We start from the raw sequence: 17,728 nt of genomic DNA on the forward strand, positions 1-17,728 counted from the left end.
AGCACCCACCATCAAAATATGCTACTTTTCTGTGCCCATCGTTTGTTGTTACAGAAAGCTGTGCCTTTATTCACATACTAAGTAAACTATTCATCTGCACAAGCAATATTCAGCTATATGAAAAAGAAAGTATACTTTCTTTCACTTTTTAGGTTTTATGTATTATGATATAATAAAAATAAATAATAATCTGGTCCTCACCAGGTCTTATTGGGTAAATACAACCTCAGATGAACAGCAACACACACATATCTGTATTCATATAAATATGTATGTATGTGTGTGTTGCACCATGTCACGTAAGTATGCCTCATGATTCAATAGCTTGTAGAATGGCCTTCAACAGCAGTAACTTAAAGTTAAATTTTCTCCATGATGTTATCAGTCTCTCACGTTGAAGAGGTATGTCAGTCCACTATTCTTTCTAATGTTGCATTAGCTCATTTAAGTTTGTGGGCATTTGTTTATACATCGCTCTTTTAAGGTCCCACCACAGTATCTGTTTGAGGTCTGGATTCTGCATCCACCATGACAACACCTTGATTTTTTTTCAGCCATTCTGCTGTAAATTTACTGCTGCTCTTGGGTTCATTGTCCTGTTGCATTACCCAGATGCAGCCAAGCCTTAGCTGTCAGACAGATGGCAGAATATTTGACTTTAGAATACTTTGGTAGACAGATTAATTCATGGTTGAGTGAAAGACTGTCTCAGTACAGTGGCTGCAAAAAAAAAAAAAAAATCATCACCCCTACGACGCTGTGATGAGGTGTTTGTGCTAATATGCTGTTTTTAGTTTTCACCAAACATGCTGCTGTGCATTATGACCAAACATCTCCACTTTGGTCTGATCTATCCAAAGAACATTGTTCCAGAGGTCATTTAGTTTGTTCAGATGCAACGTTACAAACCTGAGCTGAGCTGTCATGTTCTTTTTAAAGAGAGGAGGCTTTTTCCTGGTAACACTTCTAAACAAATCACATGGGCAGATCTTTTTACAATAGTTCTGTCATGAACTTTAACATTGAAACCATAGAGTCTGAGATGTAGCTCCTGGGATTTTTGTACTCTCTCTGGGCATTGTACAGCCCAACTTAAAGGTTGATTTTGCAGGGACATCCACTTCTGGGAATTTTGTCAACTCTCTTGAATGTTTTCAATTTCAATTATCGTTCTCACTGTAGAATGATAGACTCCCAAAAGGTTGGAAATTACCTTCCCAGGTTGATGGGCAGCAACAACTGCTTCTCTAAGATAATTGCTGATCTTAGGAGATGGGTTTTTTTTTTTTCATGACCAGTGAAATTATTTAATATTGACTGTAGGAGTTGCGATTGTTGGTGGGGAAAGCTTCAAGAACAGATTAATCTCTTTTTGAAGTACTGGGAGAGACAGAAGGGTTTCTCAGTGTGCTCAAGACACCGGCCCTAATTATTTTTCCCAGAGAAGAGGTCACATTCCTCAAAGGCCAATCATGGACATTGTTATTAACAATCTGCACATAAACAAACACGATGGCTAAAAGGCAGCCATTCAGCATAAACCCTTTTTTTTTCTTTTTCTTGTCGCAACAATCTTATTCACACAATCACATGTAGAAATTCACTGGGGAAAGCAAACAATAAAAGATCATCTTGATATTTTAGCCATCAGAGTTCTAACTTTGGAACAACAGAGCAGATTTCTCTCTCATCCCTTGAGGCATGCAGAACTGTGTCATGATGACACAGCAGGCAATAATGCTATTAGCAGACTATTAGTGTTATTTGATGTGCGCAAAGGAAGCCTTGAGCAGATGGTTTAGTGATGTTCAGGGTATTAGGCCTGTTGTCATGGTGAACACAAAGGCTCTGGCACACTGTTGAGGAGAAATTATTGAGATAATAAGCCTTTCTTGTCCTAGATTAAAAAAAGAAGTGAACAGTAAATGGACTGCATTTATATGTCATTTTTCTAGTCTTGTTGACCACTCAAAGTGCTTTTATTTTACAAGCCACATTCACAGGAAGCTGTGGGAAGAAGTTTAGTATTGTCACAGAGAGAACTGATTTTCAGCAAATTGCACACAGAGCAGTGGAACTCACTACCAAGATTTATTTTGCAAGAAAAGAAAAAGACTGTAGCTTTTGATGAGACATTTTGTACATGCAGACTAATGCAGTTTCGCAGCAGGATGTGTCATAGCTATGTTGGTCCACAGCAAAATGTAGCAGTTTCACAATGAAAGGTCAAAAGTAGCAGTATGAAATTTTCAACGCTGAAGAGGAATTGTAACATGTTTACGTCTGCCTTTGTAAATTGTAACATTATCTTTTCCACAACATGAATCAAATGTAATTTTGAACTGCTATTACATATTCAAATATTTTTTTACGGAGGTAGGAGGTGGTGGAGTAGTGATATACTTCAGACTACAATGAAAGAGAGCCAAGCTCCATCTGATCCATTTTTGTCCAACAACTTCACTATCAGGAACGGCAAGTTAGGTTTAAGCATAAAAAACAATGGGTTAGACTAAAGGGTTAGTTACAGGTTTGTATCACGTAGCCTTAGGACATCCTTTTATAAATCAATACAAATGGCAATGAAATAATGTCTGTGCCTCTATGTGGACAAACACATCTCTCGCATGTTTTTTGTAAAACATGGGTTCTCAGTGTCTAAGTTATTAGGCTGTGTCAAAGAAAACTGTGATGAACTATATCGTTGTCTAAAAGGGAATTGATGCTTTTCTTGTGTGTGATGACTGATTAGGGCTCTGCAGATGTGCACATTGTCTTATATACACTACTTTTTGGGGTCAGTTGTGCCAACAATTCCCGTGCAAGGGTATGTAAATCATCTGTAATAAGCTAAATTGTAAAGGTGTGGATAATGCCAATTGTCCCGCAGAGCCTCGCCACAAAGCAAGCATCCACAGTGTTTATCTGCTCCATCCATCCATTTTCTATACCCGTTTAATCAAATCTAGGGTCACGCAGAGGCCTATCCCAGCTGCAATTGGACAGAAGGCAGGGTACACCTCCCAGTATCGATTTAGAGTGTCCAATTAGAGTAACCAAAAACAGGGTTCAAACCAGGAAGCTTTATTCTGTGACGCAATAGTACTAATCACAACACCACCATGCAGCCAGTTCTTCTGCTCCTTGATTACTTAATCTAGTATATTGTTTTATGAATGGAAATCGCTCTAGTCAGAGCACTCAGTCCGTGCAGTTCAAGGTAACAAAAATCAATTGAGAAATTCTTTCTTCATCTAACGGAAATGGGAACGGGGGATTTTACCTCTGGTATAATAAGGTTGTCCTCCACCAACTACAGCAATTCAAGGTCCAGTGTGTGGGATGTATTGACATCTGATAGCTCATATTGCATATGGAAACCAACTGAATACCTACCTCCAGATGTTTTTTATTCTTTTAAAACTTGTTCTAAATCTTTAATTTAGTATTACAAGTGATTTATTATTTTTTGTTGTCATTATTATTATTATTATTATTGTTATTGTATTTTTATTTTAACATTGTTGTCAGACAACAAGTAAAGTGTGTATAATATCTCCAAAGGGAGTAACATTGTATTAACATCATAAAGTGTGCCGCAAATAATGGGTGAGAAACTGAGTTAACAAATGTCCAGTCCAAACACAGCCCTTGTGTGTCCGGTGCTTTATAGAAGATCTATATTCACCATATTCACAATAGTCCTAGATTTCTGAAATTTCAGTGAGTATAGGTCAACTATCACAGGCTCACACATTTCATCTGAAGGAAGCATGTTAGCATCAAGCTAGTAAAGAATCATTTGGTGTGTTAGCCCACGAAATAAACAACTAAAATTAATCCTTCTGAAAAGAAACTTGCCTGAGCATCTGATGCCTTTGAAAGCCAGAGTATCAATCTGGAACGACTCAAGCAAGCAATCTCTGGCAATAATAGTGAAATTGTGCTCCACACTACCCTCTTGATTTTGCTTTCTTAGTTCTTTTATTTGGTGGAAAGGGATCTGTCTTTCACCTCTAGCTGAAACAACCAACGCATTGACAACAAAACAAAAAAAGCTCTGTGATGCATTCGGGGGTTATATAACTAAAATAGAGCAACAACACAAACTTTGTGATACACAGTAGTATCCAATGTGGGTAGATAACAAAGTCACATCTGACATACTGGCCATAGTGTCCTCTGTCACATATTCACTTTCACACAGACTTCTTTTTCTTATCAAATGTGATATTTTACAGGGCACACTCATCCTCGTTCACAATAGAAGAGCTGATTCTGCTGAAGGTCACCCCGACATCTGAGCTGAATGAATGACATTTAGAGTACGATTTTTTATTTTTCACCATTTCCTTTGAAAGGCGTTACGCTACATGAACAGAACATGCAGACATCCGCTCTCATCCACACATGATGCAGCCTTACAGAGGGATTTCAGCCGCCACTGAGCTCTCGCGTCTTATGACATTGAGGTATGCATTCAGCAGTGACCCCGTCCCAGAGTCACTTCCCCTTCACTTTGAAACACTTATTGCAAATTGCATTCATACATCCGACATGCGTCTGTTATTTCAAAAGGAAGTAACGGTCACACACTCTGAAGCAGAATGTTTAATTGCTGAGAATTCAACAAATTGTAATAGTTTAGGATTTATTACAGGCTCCAGGGTATCCAATGAGTCACAGCAGGACTGCAGAATAATCAAATTTTTCTTTCCACATTTTTAAACTTGTATCAATAAAAGTAATAAGTGATTAATACTGGAAAGTTTACAGCCCATAAATACGTAGGTATATAGCATCTTTTATTACTTTTGTTTTTAGGAAATTGCTTGTTATGTGAATTTCCAGAAATTTGCAGCTGGCACTGTTGGCTCTGTTATTAGAAGATGGTATTTATTTTGTAACCCTGTTCAAAAGGACATGTCTCTTTGTGCTCCCATCCAGGATAATCAAGTCATCCCTGTCCTCATGCCTCCCTGTATCTCTCCTCCAACGCCCTGACCTTTATCTTCTGTTAAATCTTATTTGCCTTGAGGACTTTATAAGGTTTTCCACTCATTTATAATCTATTTGCAGTGTCCTACAGACTTTTCATTGCTATGACATTTGACAAAAAAAAACTTAAGGGTAAGGTATCTCTGTCCACATTTTCATTTGCAGTTGACTTTCAGCGAAGCAGTTGGAAGTAGTTGGTGAGATGGATTGTGAGTTGCTTTGCTCCTGGGACATTTTAATCATTGTTCATGGAGATTACCTTTTCATGTGTGTGCTTCTTTAAGCATCTCCCAAACGTATATCTATAAAAAAAAAAGAACCAAATGGTAGAATAAACTCATCCCCAATGTTGTTGAATTTTTCCCCTGTATATTTCAGCAGAGAACCATCAGCTGAGGGAAACAAAGACTTGAGACAGACAAGTGGGTTGGAGTTTTGTTTCAAGTACACTGTTGGTATCACTCTTGTATGTCCTCTGTCTTCTATGTCATTCAGGTGATTTGAATAGAGAAAAGTACTCATCAAGCTGTTTGGTATTGTTGAGTGTTTACACTGATAAGCGTTTGACATGCATGTTCAAGGTAAAGACCATCTCAGATCTTCCGTGAAAACAGCTTCAAATACTTTTGATATTAATTGGTTACTATGGAAATTAAATGAAATCAAATGAAAAGTACTTTATTCATATATATATGCAATATGACAACGAATAAAGCAAGTAATCAAGTTTTTGTGAAATAGCTGCAAAATGCTTGTTGCATCCACATATTTCCCTGTTTAATGTAAAACAACAGCGACGAGGCTACACCCCATTTGAAAAGCCCAGTTTTCTCCGACTGGTCATCCCCACAGGCCTGAGCAGACACCGCCCATTTTTAAACATCAGCTCCACTGGTGTTCACGTTTGTATGCCCCTGCCCTAAACACTGGCTTTAATTTCAAGGGTACACAAAGCTCTACCAGCGCAAAGTCAATTAAAAATTGATTTGAAAGAGAAGATCAAAATGCATACATACTGACTTCCAAGATCATGGCTGTAAGAGTCTTGACTTGTTGTTGCACAATGCAGTCAGTTTGTGAATACGCAACAAGAGTCCCTGCATGTGTTTTCCATCCCCTCACAATGACAATCACAGATAACCTCTACATATATAGAAGGGTGGATAATTTGAGTTAAGTTCTTCAGAAACTCACAAAAACACAAAAAGTTTTGTGCCTTGATATCATATTCATATATAGTGCGGTACAAAATAATTCAATTCCTTATGTTTTCTATCTGTTAAGAAATACAATCTGGGATGTGACCCCAACCATGAGAACTAACATGCAACCAGTCACGACAACCATCTTCGATACTGTTTCTTCTTTGAAAAAAAGAATAAAAAAAACACAGAAGCATACATCTGAAGTGATCTGTCTGAAGACCATCAAATTCATAACATAAGGAAGATTATGGAGTCAACAAAACAAAGCAGGCAGCTCATTATCAGCTGTTTAAAAACTGGCACTTCAAAGGTGTTAGTGGCACTTCAGGATCAGATGGTCGTGACATGTTTTATTTCATCTTTTGTGTCCAAAAATAACGAATCCCATACCCATTTCAGCATCCAGAGGCAAGTTTGTGAACCACAGTGTGAACAGGACAGCTCTCTGTGGCCTGCAGTTTCGGGGAAGGAGCAGCATGAGGAGGAGGGTGCTGGGTGGTTGGAATCTGTGACATTCTTCAAGGCCAGAGTAAGATTAAAGACCAGAGCTGTCGTGCCTCTGATCATATATTCACAAAAGATACCCTGTGAAGAACATATCTTTAAAGAGAGGCTGGTAGAAAATAAGACCAGTACTTGTGAATATTTGTGGCAGCCCATTATACACATCATATAAATGGTCCATTACTGAGTAAGGGGATTAAGCCCCAGATTTTTTTCTTTTTTTTGTAGCTGAGTTGCCCTTCTCATTTTCTGTTCGCCCCTTTTTTTTGGCACAGTACTGTGAACAGCTGCCTTCAAATGCACCAGTTTGTCCTCATGCTTTAGATGGTGGTGAGCATGGTTTAGATGAGCATGCTTGAGGATGCTCTCTCTTTTTTTCCTTTATATTTCATCATTTCAAAATTTCAGCATTTTAAGCTGATAGAGCACAGATTTAGGAAGAAGAAGTAGGAAGAAAAAAACTAACAGCCTTGGGCACAATGTGCAACCAAGCGCATTTATGTAGAAATGAAAAATGTCAATAGAGCTCCCTTCCATAATATTGCCTATTTCCCTAGCACATAACACTGGCCTGTGACTCATGGTCATAAATTCAGTGCACACAGTACTTTAAACCAAATAATGATTAATATAACTTTCATCTTGGTTTTGCTTCACTTGGTGTAGCCTTGGGTCCTGTAATAGTCATGGCACAGCGGAAAAATGTAATTCTGCATGTCCTTCAAATAAAATGCCTCCATAATGGATTATCATTGGGAGATATATTATAGTATATATATAGTATATACATATACTGCATCATAAGCTTTGCCCTTTTTCTATCTTTCACAAGAGAGTTAAGCAGAAACTCTAGATCACAGGATTACAGGCCCTGGAAAGAAATAGAAAATGTCTCTACTGCTGAGAAGTATTAATATAATAACCAAACGTTTCAGGTTGTTCTTAATTCAATTGTCTCGCTTAACATTTCTCAGCTTTGTCAATCAATGTACCTGCCTTGTCTTTAAACCAACAGAGGAGTTATCCTTCCTGGCGCCATTAAAACATCAATGTCTCATTTCTTTTAAATAGGAGAGGAAAGATAATTGGCATGTGTGCTCGCATATTAATTAACTGATAATGAAACGATAAGGCCCCCTCTCTTCCTGCAGGTGTGGAACCACTAATCAATTGGGAGAGAAATAGGGTAAAAACTTGCTTCTTTTATCCCGCAACTGAAATTAAAAACCTATTTAGTGCCACGTTTTCCAACAAAGTGCCTTTCATTTATCTTCTCCGGCACATTATTCAATCACACTTTCCATTTGTACAATGGTAATATTTTCATGTAATTTCCCTCTGCCTCAGAGATGGGTATTTTTGATATGGCTTTGTAAAATGGCTATTCCATTCCAGTTCCATTCACTCGCTGGTAATAAACTTACAACCTATATTTCAGATTAAATGTCTTCAGCAAATGGAGCTGGCCTCAGATGTCTCTCAGCGTTGTGCGAAGACCGCTTCTGCTCCCTGGTGGCGACCGAGGGAACTGTCTCACTGTTTGTTTACACCCCCTGGTGGCAAGAACTGCAAAAGGCTAGAGCATCTTTTCAACCCACCTCTTGGCAGCCTCATTTTCTGTGTGAAAGTGCTTGCTGTCTCCGATTGTCCACGTGAGCAACACTTGCAGTCTCCTGATATGCAGAGCGTGCTATCTAGCTGAGAGCTGCAAGGTGCCCACAGCTGAAATGTAAGCTGACTATCTTAAAGGGTTGCTGCTTTAGCCTGCAGCACAATTGGAAGCGTTTGAAAGAGTGTGTTGTTACTATCAGTCCTAACCAGAGGTGTGTGAGCGCTAAAGTGAGGAGAGAAAATTCAGTATATAAACAGCTGTAACAAAGAAAAGAAAAAAAAAGACAAGCAACGCAAAGTACACAGCAGGGATGTGTACTTTGCTATAAAAAAAGGCTATAAAAAGAGCATGAATGCAGCAAAGGTACATCATGGCACAACCCAGGATTAAAAGCATGACATTTATCAGAAAACAGTTTCTGGAATATGAACATAAAGAGTTAGAATTCCTCAGAAGTGCATGTGTTTGGAACTATGTGGCTGGCCCAGATGGCACAGAGGTTGAGGAGCAGTTGTGCAGCGTCGTCTTCTCTTGCTGACAGCCCCTCCTTCAGCCTCGGACAGGCCAATCTGTACACACAGCACTGCAGACACAACAGAGCCCAACTCAGTCAGCACACGACCCATTTGTCATGTCAAATGGCCACAGAGAAGCATGGCAGTCAAGTTACAGAGGGGGCTGTATCAAAGTGACCCTGTGCAAAGGACATAAATTGCTGGCTTTATAGGGAGGAACTATATCCTCGTTCACAGATGGGATTGAAAGGAGAATAAACAGACTAATTTAGCTAAAAGTCAAATGTTTAATGCAGATCCTGATTGCTTCTGTTTGAGGTTTAAGATATTCTGGCTTACTTGGGAAAGAGTATACGTCTGTTTTCCTCTTCTTTTCTTTTTCTGTCGTTTCCTCTGTTCATGCTTCCTTGGGGGAAGTGGCAGTTTCCAGCCTTTCCTCTGGCTTTTCCTCTGGGTCCAGCACAGTGGTGCTGCTGCATGTGTTGCAACCCATTTGGCTAAATCTCAGTGTGTACAGACTGCCGTTCAGCTGATGGGAGCCCAGAGGCGTATAGGGCATGAAGGTCCTCATCACCTTAAAATCCCTGCCAGTGTTGTGGGCCTATGTGGCTTTGTTCTCCATGGCAACAGTGAGACTTGCTGTTGTGTTTGCTTACTTGACCGTGTGTTGGTTTTATGTTACAAGGCATTGTTGGCTTGTCATATTGTCTTTTTGCAATTACCTCATAAGCAGCTATAGTTGAGAAATAACTGAGGCCTGCCAGTGCACGGTTACTGACAGACACTGAAGAGAACTGGGTGCTGCATTACCAACCAGTATATGTTGGCAAAAGAGTGAATTATATCCAGAACTATTCAGATTATTACAGAGTAGATTTTTTTTCTAGGTCATAAAAACTAAAGACAAAGTAGACAAAAAATATATCAAGGAATAAAAGTCAACTCCAGTTTAATCAGAAAACTACAGCGCATTCTAAAATCTAATTGGGTTTCTTGCTGTTTGGTCACTTGGGAGTGCTGTTCTGTGGAGTAAAACGTGTTTTCTGGTTGCATCAGCGACACAACACCAAGTGTAAACCCGTTTACACACAGTGTAACAGGGATATTCAGTAGAATTGAAAAAGCCTTTATTGGTGTCATTTGTAACACTTTTTCTACAGAACATAAAGTCAAAGATTTAATGACGAAATATGTTCAAGAGACCCAAAAACAAAGCCAGCATGTTTGTTGTTAAAAGCATCTTCAATTTGACAGATGATTCAGTTTGTTTGATACATGAAAAGAAGAAAATACATTTACAGAGTGAGAATATAAGAATATGCCCGGTTTGCACAAATGGGTTCTCAGATTGAATTAAGTGTATAAATCCCAAACAGGCCTCAGTTAAAGCAAACTGTACCGCTCAAATGCTGAAATGGAATAACAATAAGCAAAACACTTTTCTGTGTGACCTTTGAGTGAATCACTCAGATGCTTTTTGATCGATGTCTTGCTGAATTAGCCACGAGATTCAGTTTGTAAGCAGAGGCTGGATCCGTTTTTGTCAAATCCGTCTATAAATTTAGTGTTACGCCAAGTTCATTTTCAGACTTTCCCTTCATATTTGTGAAAAAGCGCACTTAAACTTTACTAAAATGTCACCTGAAAGGATCTGTTAAAGTCGTAAGACTATTTTCAAGTTGAAAATACATGCACTGGGTTTTTTTGGGTCTCACACTGATCCAAAACTTAATCAAAATCATTTAAAAATATTTGAATAACATAAATGTATAAATAACAGAATAGGCAAATGGACATTCCTCAAACTATCAATTACACTAAATTAAAATCAGGGCTTTTAGATAAAGTGATAAAGTATTAGAGCCTCTCCACAGAGTGTCATGTGGAGCCAGTCTTACTCAACCCACTAAGACCTGATGGAACAGACAGGTACACCAGCTGCGTATCTGACGAGGGTCGAGTCTGCGTTGCTGAAGTCAAGTGGTTTCATTATTTAAAGCTCTAAAAACACGCCCAAGGCCTTCAGGAAAAAATTCTGAAAAGGAATGTAAAATTTGATCTTAAACTACCGGAAACAGTAGATTAAAATATTCCAATCTGGACACCTTCATCTACAAGTGGTGCAGATTTCAAGAAATTGGAGTGTCCCAATAAAAGCGGAGAATCTGATGAGAAAAGAAGACTCTCCACAGATCTACAGTTCATTCTGGCAGCTGTGGGAGTCAAAGTGCACGCGTCTACAAGCAGAAAAGGGCTGCACAAAGTGACCTGCGTGTCAGGCATGCTAAGGAGGACAAAAAGCATGTTCAAGCAGAACTAAACTGCCAGTGACCCTACAGACACAGAGACAAAGGGCCTGTACTATGAAGCAGGCTGAACATGTCCAGGGTTACATACATAAGAGCACAACTATGACGCCGATTATCTCCTCGGCAAGTCAACCCGGGTTTTCAAACCCTGGGAATGTAAAACAGGTGCTGCTGCCATCAGATGACCAATCACAGTTATTCTGTATATCTGTATAAGCACCTTAATTACTGCAGCCAAAGCGGAAAGACAAAAAAAATAAAAATAATGCTTTATGTGAATCAATTTGATCCATATCACTGCCACATCAGTTCAGCATGATGATCCAGATCTGATGATATACGACTGCGATTGTGCTGCAGGTCTTTTCTCAGGTCTTACTCTGTCTGATGCAACACTGGCTGTCTTAGTTGCTCTATGTACCAAACAAAGAACACGCAGAGAAGCGATTAAAAGCAGTCAGCGGGATAACTGTGAATGTCTAAGCTGATTTTGTTCTGAAGGCTCTAAACTGAGGTAATAAAAAGGGTTTCAATCGTCCAGTGATTTTAATTAGCCTAGGTTCAAATGATCTTTTTAAGCAAAAACAAACAAACAAAAAATATATATTTTAAGGAGGGGTGGACAAGAGATCTTCTGATGCAATATGGAGAGTCTGACACACTCACTTTAGAGGAAACAGCGAGTAAATCGTCCATGGTTGAGGGATTATCTTAAGAAATAGGATAACATAAGATCCAAATCTTCCAAATCCAAATCTAGAGTAACCGGTCTGTTTTAGGCTAAGTATGGTCTTCTGCCGACATGAAAAATGTTCTCAGTAAAAACAACATAGCAGGCCATACCCCGAGTAGTCAGTATGCGATATTATTACCTGTGTTGATATCTTACCTCAGAATATAACCATTTTAAGCGTTACCTGCCGTGCTGACACCACCCAGTTAGAAATTATACTGAAAATCCAGAGTTGAACCTGAAGTTAACTCACTGAGCCACTTATCCTGCTTCATAGTACAGGCCCCAGAACACACACAGCTGTTTGGCTGCAACACACGTCCCCGTGTTGCTCATACCAAATTAAGCTTATATCAGCTGTGAAACATGGGGCTGGAAATGTCATTGGGGTTGTTTTGCTGTCTCCCAAATGAGGAACCTTAAAGTCACTGATTCAACTGTGAATTCTGGAAGAAAGTACTTAAAGATTAAGAAAATAATTCAGACTTTTTCAACAAAACCAGCAAAGAATGAGCAAAAAAAAAAACTGAGTGGCCAAGTCAAAGCCCAGATGGGAATCTTGTTGAAATGTTTTAAGTTGAATATTCATATTTTTGTTTCAAATATGACTCGTGCAGCTTAATTATCTTCGTTAAAGAACCCTGGTTCTATTTGTAGCCGATGTTTCAAAGAAGTGTTTTTCAAAGTGTGCGGTTTTTTTTTCCAGATTAGCAGGGGTTTAAGTTTCGTATCTAAGAATATTCACATGGTTTCCAACGCATCTAAAAAGTACAAGAGAGAGGAGAAGAAATTTTAGGACAATGAGCCAAAAGAGAACGTGGCCTAAAGGCAGTATCTTAAAAGATCCCCTTAAAGAAAAGCTAAGGTGCGCTGTACTTCCCCTCTAATGCTTGCCACCATTGCACAGTCAGAAAGAAGAACATAGAGAGAACTCATGCTCCCCTGGAATACACTGCAGGTTAGAGTTCCTAAGTGGAAAAGGCTAGGCTTGGTCCTGATTCCCTACTTTTGCACGATCGTTGACCACATTCATCAGTAAATTCTTCAACACCGACTGATCGTCCGAGCGAACCCTTTTGGATGAAGGACCATCTTCTCCCTCCTCCGCTTTATTCTTTGGATCAAATGATAATGCACAGCGGGCCCTGGTGCAGGAAGTGCCTGTTTTCATCATGTTGTTCATCTGACGCAGGCACTGTGAGAAAAGCAGGGAAATGTATTCCATTATTTCACGATTTAAATCAATCATTTTCAGCTCTTATAATGGCATCAAAATGCAGAGGGAAAATGTCCTGTCCGCAGACCTTTGAGGGGCTTGAGCCGAAGTTGTAGCAGAGTCCGGATCTGATAGGAGAGATGGTTTCTCTCAGCGGTGAGATAAAAATGTGGCTGTTCAACAAGTGGGGGTGACTGAAAGCGGGTTTTTTTGCCAGTAGCTCTTTGGGGTATGGAGACTGAGGAGGAGTCTCTCCCTGGACAACAAATAAAGTGTTAGCATATAATGCAATAAAATGGTGCCTTTCTTTTTCTCCTTTTGCTACATCGGCTTGTAACTCTCTTCTCTCATTAGATCGGTAACGCTTCCAACTAAAATGATTCCCTTACCCCAAAGTTTGGGGCAAACTGCTTGGCAAAGTCTTGCATCTTCTTGCTGTAGTCCTGGTAAAAGCTGACCTCATCTTTCTCCTCCTCCTTCTCCTGCTCCGATGGCGTGCAGGGGGTCAATATGGCAGCTCTGTGGTCTCCTGAATCTGTAAAAAATATAACGATGACTTTTCATAGTCATTCTAATGTATAATTACATTATTATGCTAATGTGGATTATATAGACAGTGTGTGTGTACATCGGATATTTGCACAGTAATTATACTTTTAATTCCCCTTTTTTGTCAACAGCCACATGCAGATGAGAGCATTACCGTTGGCTTCTGTGGGATGATTTTCCACAACACTCTTCAAGAGGAGCATGTCTTCACAGACCTGAGGACAGAAGCCCTCTGTTGAGAAATACCGAGCTCAAACACACAACTTGGCGGAGCAGTGCTTTGAGCCAAATGCTAATGCACACAGATGCCAAAAACACGAAAAGTGGGACGACTCCATCTTTTCCAATCTCTTCTTCATTAGCTTTTTTCATTTAAAAAAAAAAAAATCCAACCTAAATAACAAAACTTACCTTTTTGTTGGCAAAAGACTGAGACTCGTAGCAGTTCACTATGTTGATGAAGGTGAGATTGGTGTTGGTTATCTGTGAAAGCGATGTTAATTCCACAAGTTAACACGATATTTGAAATCAGGAACCAACACCAGGTTTCAGAATCTGACGCATTCAAAAAATCCTCAGATTTTTCTTTCAATTCTAAGTGTCGATGAAAATAAGACACTTGCAAAGAACGTCCTTGCATGCCCACCAACACATAAAGAGCTGGGAGCGCTTGCAGATAAATCGGAGCCCACCTTTGCCATGCAGTGGACGGCGAGCAGCAGCATCTCGTCCAGGTGATGGTCTACCATGAGGCTGGTGTACCGGACCAGCGAATGCTCCAAGCAGGCCCAGATCTTTAACTTCAGCGCATCAGAAATTTCTAGTTTGGAACACAGCTCACTCAAACGCTTTGCCATTAGCTTGTAAACCTGAGGTGAAAAGAAAGCAAAGCTGCACTAAACCAGTCGAGTAACAGTGACGGCGACTCTCGTGTGGATCTGTGGACAAATGAGCTCACTTTGCAAGCAAACCAGCTGTTGGGGTTCGGAGGGATCACCTGCGTGAGAGAGATAAACTGTAATCATCCAGCTGTTCTGATCATGATAAAGCTCTTTGTCCATCTATGCATAAAGAGCTTTTGTGTGTTACTGCGGACCTGTTGGGAGGAAGGCAGACCGCCTTCAATTTTCTTCCACAGAGGCGAGTCCCCGGTCCAGGCTAAGCTTTCCAAAATGTTGTATTCAACTGGGATGAGGTGTCTGATTACATCGTGTGACAAATCCAGCCCAAACCACAACATCAGCTCTATCACCTATCAGCCACAGGAGAGGGAAAAAAACATCCTTAGAGTTAAAAAGGGGCATGGGATGTCGCTAAATGCAGATCTACGAGCAGATTTTGAGAGGCAACACACCAGCGGGACTATGTATGCAGCCAGTTTGAAGATCTGAAGGAGCTTTGTGATGTCACACGGCAGCTGGTTTGATGATATGGCAAACTCCAGACACAAGACCACCAGATAGCGCTGGAAATTGTCTTTCCACAAGGTTTCCTGTAGCAGAATATTATGTCAGAAGAACAAATTAATTACCTCTGGGTAAAAATGTAAAAAGCATACATAGTCCAGCACAACATGCAGAACTCTGTGCAACCTCACTAATCAACAGCCCCAGCTGTGACCACAGGGGGGGGCACTCACTGAGATGTCAACGCCACCCTGGCTTCTGCTCCCCTGACTGAGGAGGAGTTCCAAAATGTTGTAATACCACTCTTCAGCCTCGCAGCAGCACTTTTCTACCGACTCTGTGAACGACAACACATAAATCACATGTGATACAATGTCAACAACCTGACCCCCCCCACACCGGTGATAACGCTGCTCATCTTCAATATTTAGGCCATAAGGCAACCACAGTGTGAGGGCCCCGTACCTTTGGTCCATCTCATCTTATCGTTTCTGTGGTGCTGCACAAACTCGTGCAGCATGTGACTCAGCCTTGCTTTCATTTCTTCTGTTGGATCGCTGGGGCAGGCCCTGAATTCAAGGAATCATCAAAAGATTGTGAAAAGGGTTAAAAAAAATTATAATGAGGGAAAAAGCCAACTGTATTATGTTGTAGAAAAAAACCCCACAAAAAAAGCAAACAAGATTTGTATGTTGCAACAGCAACTTTTCATGAAGAATGTAGAGTTGGCATAAACCTTACCAGCAAAGCATTACCAGTCCACACCACACCCTGCATGCCTTGCACCAAGGTTAAGTCGGCCAGTGACTAATGTTATCTGTAATCTTATTAGATACAGTAATGTAGCAGAGAGGCTGTGTTTTCTGTGAAACCGATGGCCCGTTTTAGTTTACTGTAACTATTAACTGTTGTGTTGGCAGTGTAGTTTCTCTTGTAAAATGGCCACTGTGTGTCTAAATAATTCAGTGTGGCTGGAGCGCTAACCTGAGCAGAGTGATCAGATTGTTGCTGGGGCCAGACAGCGGCCATGCTTCCGTGGCCATGGCGACTCTCACTCACGGGACTTAGAGCAGGAAGTGGGTGGGAGAGTGGGCTCCTAAACAAGGGGAAAGAACAGCAGAAATATTGAGCTGGCACATAAAACTAATATTTTCTGTGAATGCTTCATGTATCGTGATGTGAGTCAGGGGGTGGCGCCGTATTTTCATAAGGCCTGATTTCACAGCAAATATACTTAAAAGGTGTCTACAGGTGCGATTCCTTATATTTTAAAGGACAGACTTTTCTTTCCTTTTTTTGTAGTCGGTGTTAGTAATTCCCCGTTTTTGTGTTTCCCCTTTTTTACGAAACGTAAATCAATCATGCTGGGAGAACAGAAAATGGCTGTGGTATGACTGGGTTCATCGTTTTAAAGATAAATTCCTGATTTGTCACTTTAAAAAAAACAAAAAACTCAAGATATGGTTTGAGCTTGTTCTGACCTGCGTGATTCTGATTGCTTTGATCTTTAACTGGATTACAAATGTGTCGCTTTTTTTAAAGCGACCGAACCACGGATGTTACGCACCTCACGCTCACATGTCGCTAAAAGTCTAGCATGGAGCAACTTATTTTCAACTTTCGCACGAGTTGCCTTACAAGACGTCTTTAGGGCGAACAAAAGTGACGGTGAGACGGGATTACGCCGTTTCAGAAGTAAGAGCAGTGGCATCAATATGATAGAAATACATTCTGAAAAGATTCTTAAAAGGAGATAGAACTGAGCTAGCCTGTTTCTAAAATAGCTCTCCGGAAGTGTTCAAACATCGACCAGACACATGGCCAACTAAAGGACGAACACTCTTACCAAATTACTCCGATGCGCAGATGCTGTTCAGTTGAGGAGAAGGTTGAGCTCAAAATCGCCGCCACACTGTCTGGGTGTAGCTCATGAAGTTGGCGGAAAACATGTAAATATATATTTATATTCATGAGCTGCATTATGTGGCACCGAGAAGTAGGAATTTACTGTTTTCAAACAAGAAAAAGTCCTACGAAGTCTAATGGCCCGGTCGGTAACTTTTGTAATGCCTTTCAGGTCCTAGTTCTATATATTTCTAAGTTATTCAACATTATTTGAAAAAAAATACTATAATTCAAGTACATTTTGAACATTTTTATAGCCCTATGTACTCCTCGCCGAACTAAACAACTGTTGCCGAGGGTTTGTTGCTTTTCAGAAAAAATGCCTATAAAAAAAAGGAAGCCTTTACGTTTTCCGAGTCCATGTATCGATCTCTAGAACTTGAAAACGTGTGATAGTCCCGTTTCCGAGGTACGCGAACGCAGCGTCGGTAGCAACATTGAGCAGCCATAGCAGCTGTGAGAGGTGCCCGAGCACCACCCAGAGGGGGAAGAGAGTAACTGCACATATAAGTGCCTGTTAGAAACTTTATTCTTGTTCACCACTTAAGAAAAAGTAAATGTATTATGAAGCAAACCTTATTCATTATTTGAGAACTGAATGCTGTATAACATAAGCTAATCAGCATGACAAAAGCTTTCTTTTAATGTTGATTAGAGTATTTTAGTCCTTATAGATGATATATGAGCTTAGGAGAATTTATTTACCTTGATGGAATCTAGCGTTACCACCATAACTAGCTGTAGTTTAAGCTTCTATGGCGTTACTTCAAAAAAGA

General features: G+C 40.1%; 1 protein-coding gene across 1 annotated transcript; it reads right to left on the reverse strand.

Annotated features, from left to right (window-relative positions):
* Positions 1-12,392: 12,392 nt before the first annotated feature.
* Positions 12,393-16,185, reverse strand: LOC140301630 (retinoblastoma-like protein 2). Its single transcript, XM_072380184.1, has 12 exons — positions 16,032-16,185; positions 15,513-15,616; positions 15,281-15,384; positions 14,996-15,133; positions 14,738-14,893; positions 14,600-14,638; positions 14,334-14,510; positions 14,053-14,124; positions 13,796-13,856; positions 13,482-13,627; positions 13,181-13,348; positions 12,393-13,071 (listed from the first exon to the last, which is right to left on the reverse strand). The coding sequence occupies exons 1-12, from the start codon at positions 16,088-16,090 to the stop codon at positions 12,859-12,861; spliced, it is 1,437 nt and encodes a 478-aa protein (XP_072236285.1). The 5' UTR covers positions 16,091-16,185; the 3' UTR covers positions 12,393-12,858.
* Between the last annotated feature and the right edge of the window lie 1,543 nt (positions 16,186-17,728).

Source organism: Leuresthes tenuis, unplaced genomic scaffold (genome assembly GCF_036924035.1).
Source record: "Leuresthes tenuis unplaced genomic scaffold, fLeuTen1.0.hap1 SCAF_2, whole genome shotgun sequence".
Lineage (NCBI taxonomy): Eukaryota > Metazoa > Chordata > Actinopteri > Atheriniformes > Atherinopsidae > Leuresthes > Leuresthes tenuis.

Coding starts and splice junctions, on each gene's coding strand:
- LOC140301630 (XM_072380184.1), bottom strand. CDS start 16,090: ATGGCCACGGAAGCATGGCCGCTGTCTGGCCCCAGCAACAATCTGATC. Junction 13,857..14,052: donor AGTCTTTTGCCAACAAAAAG/GTAAGTTTTGTT, acceptor TTCTGTCCTCAG/GTCTGTGAAGACATGCTCCT. Junction 13,628..13,795: donor TCATCCCACAGAAGCCAACG/GTAATGCTCTCA, acceptor TATTTTTTACAG/ATTCAGGAGACCACAGAGCT.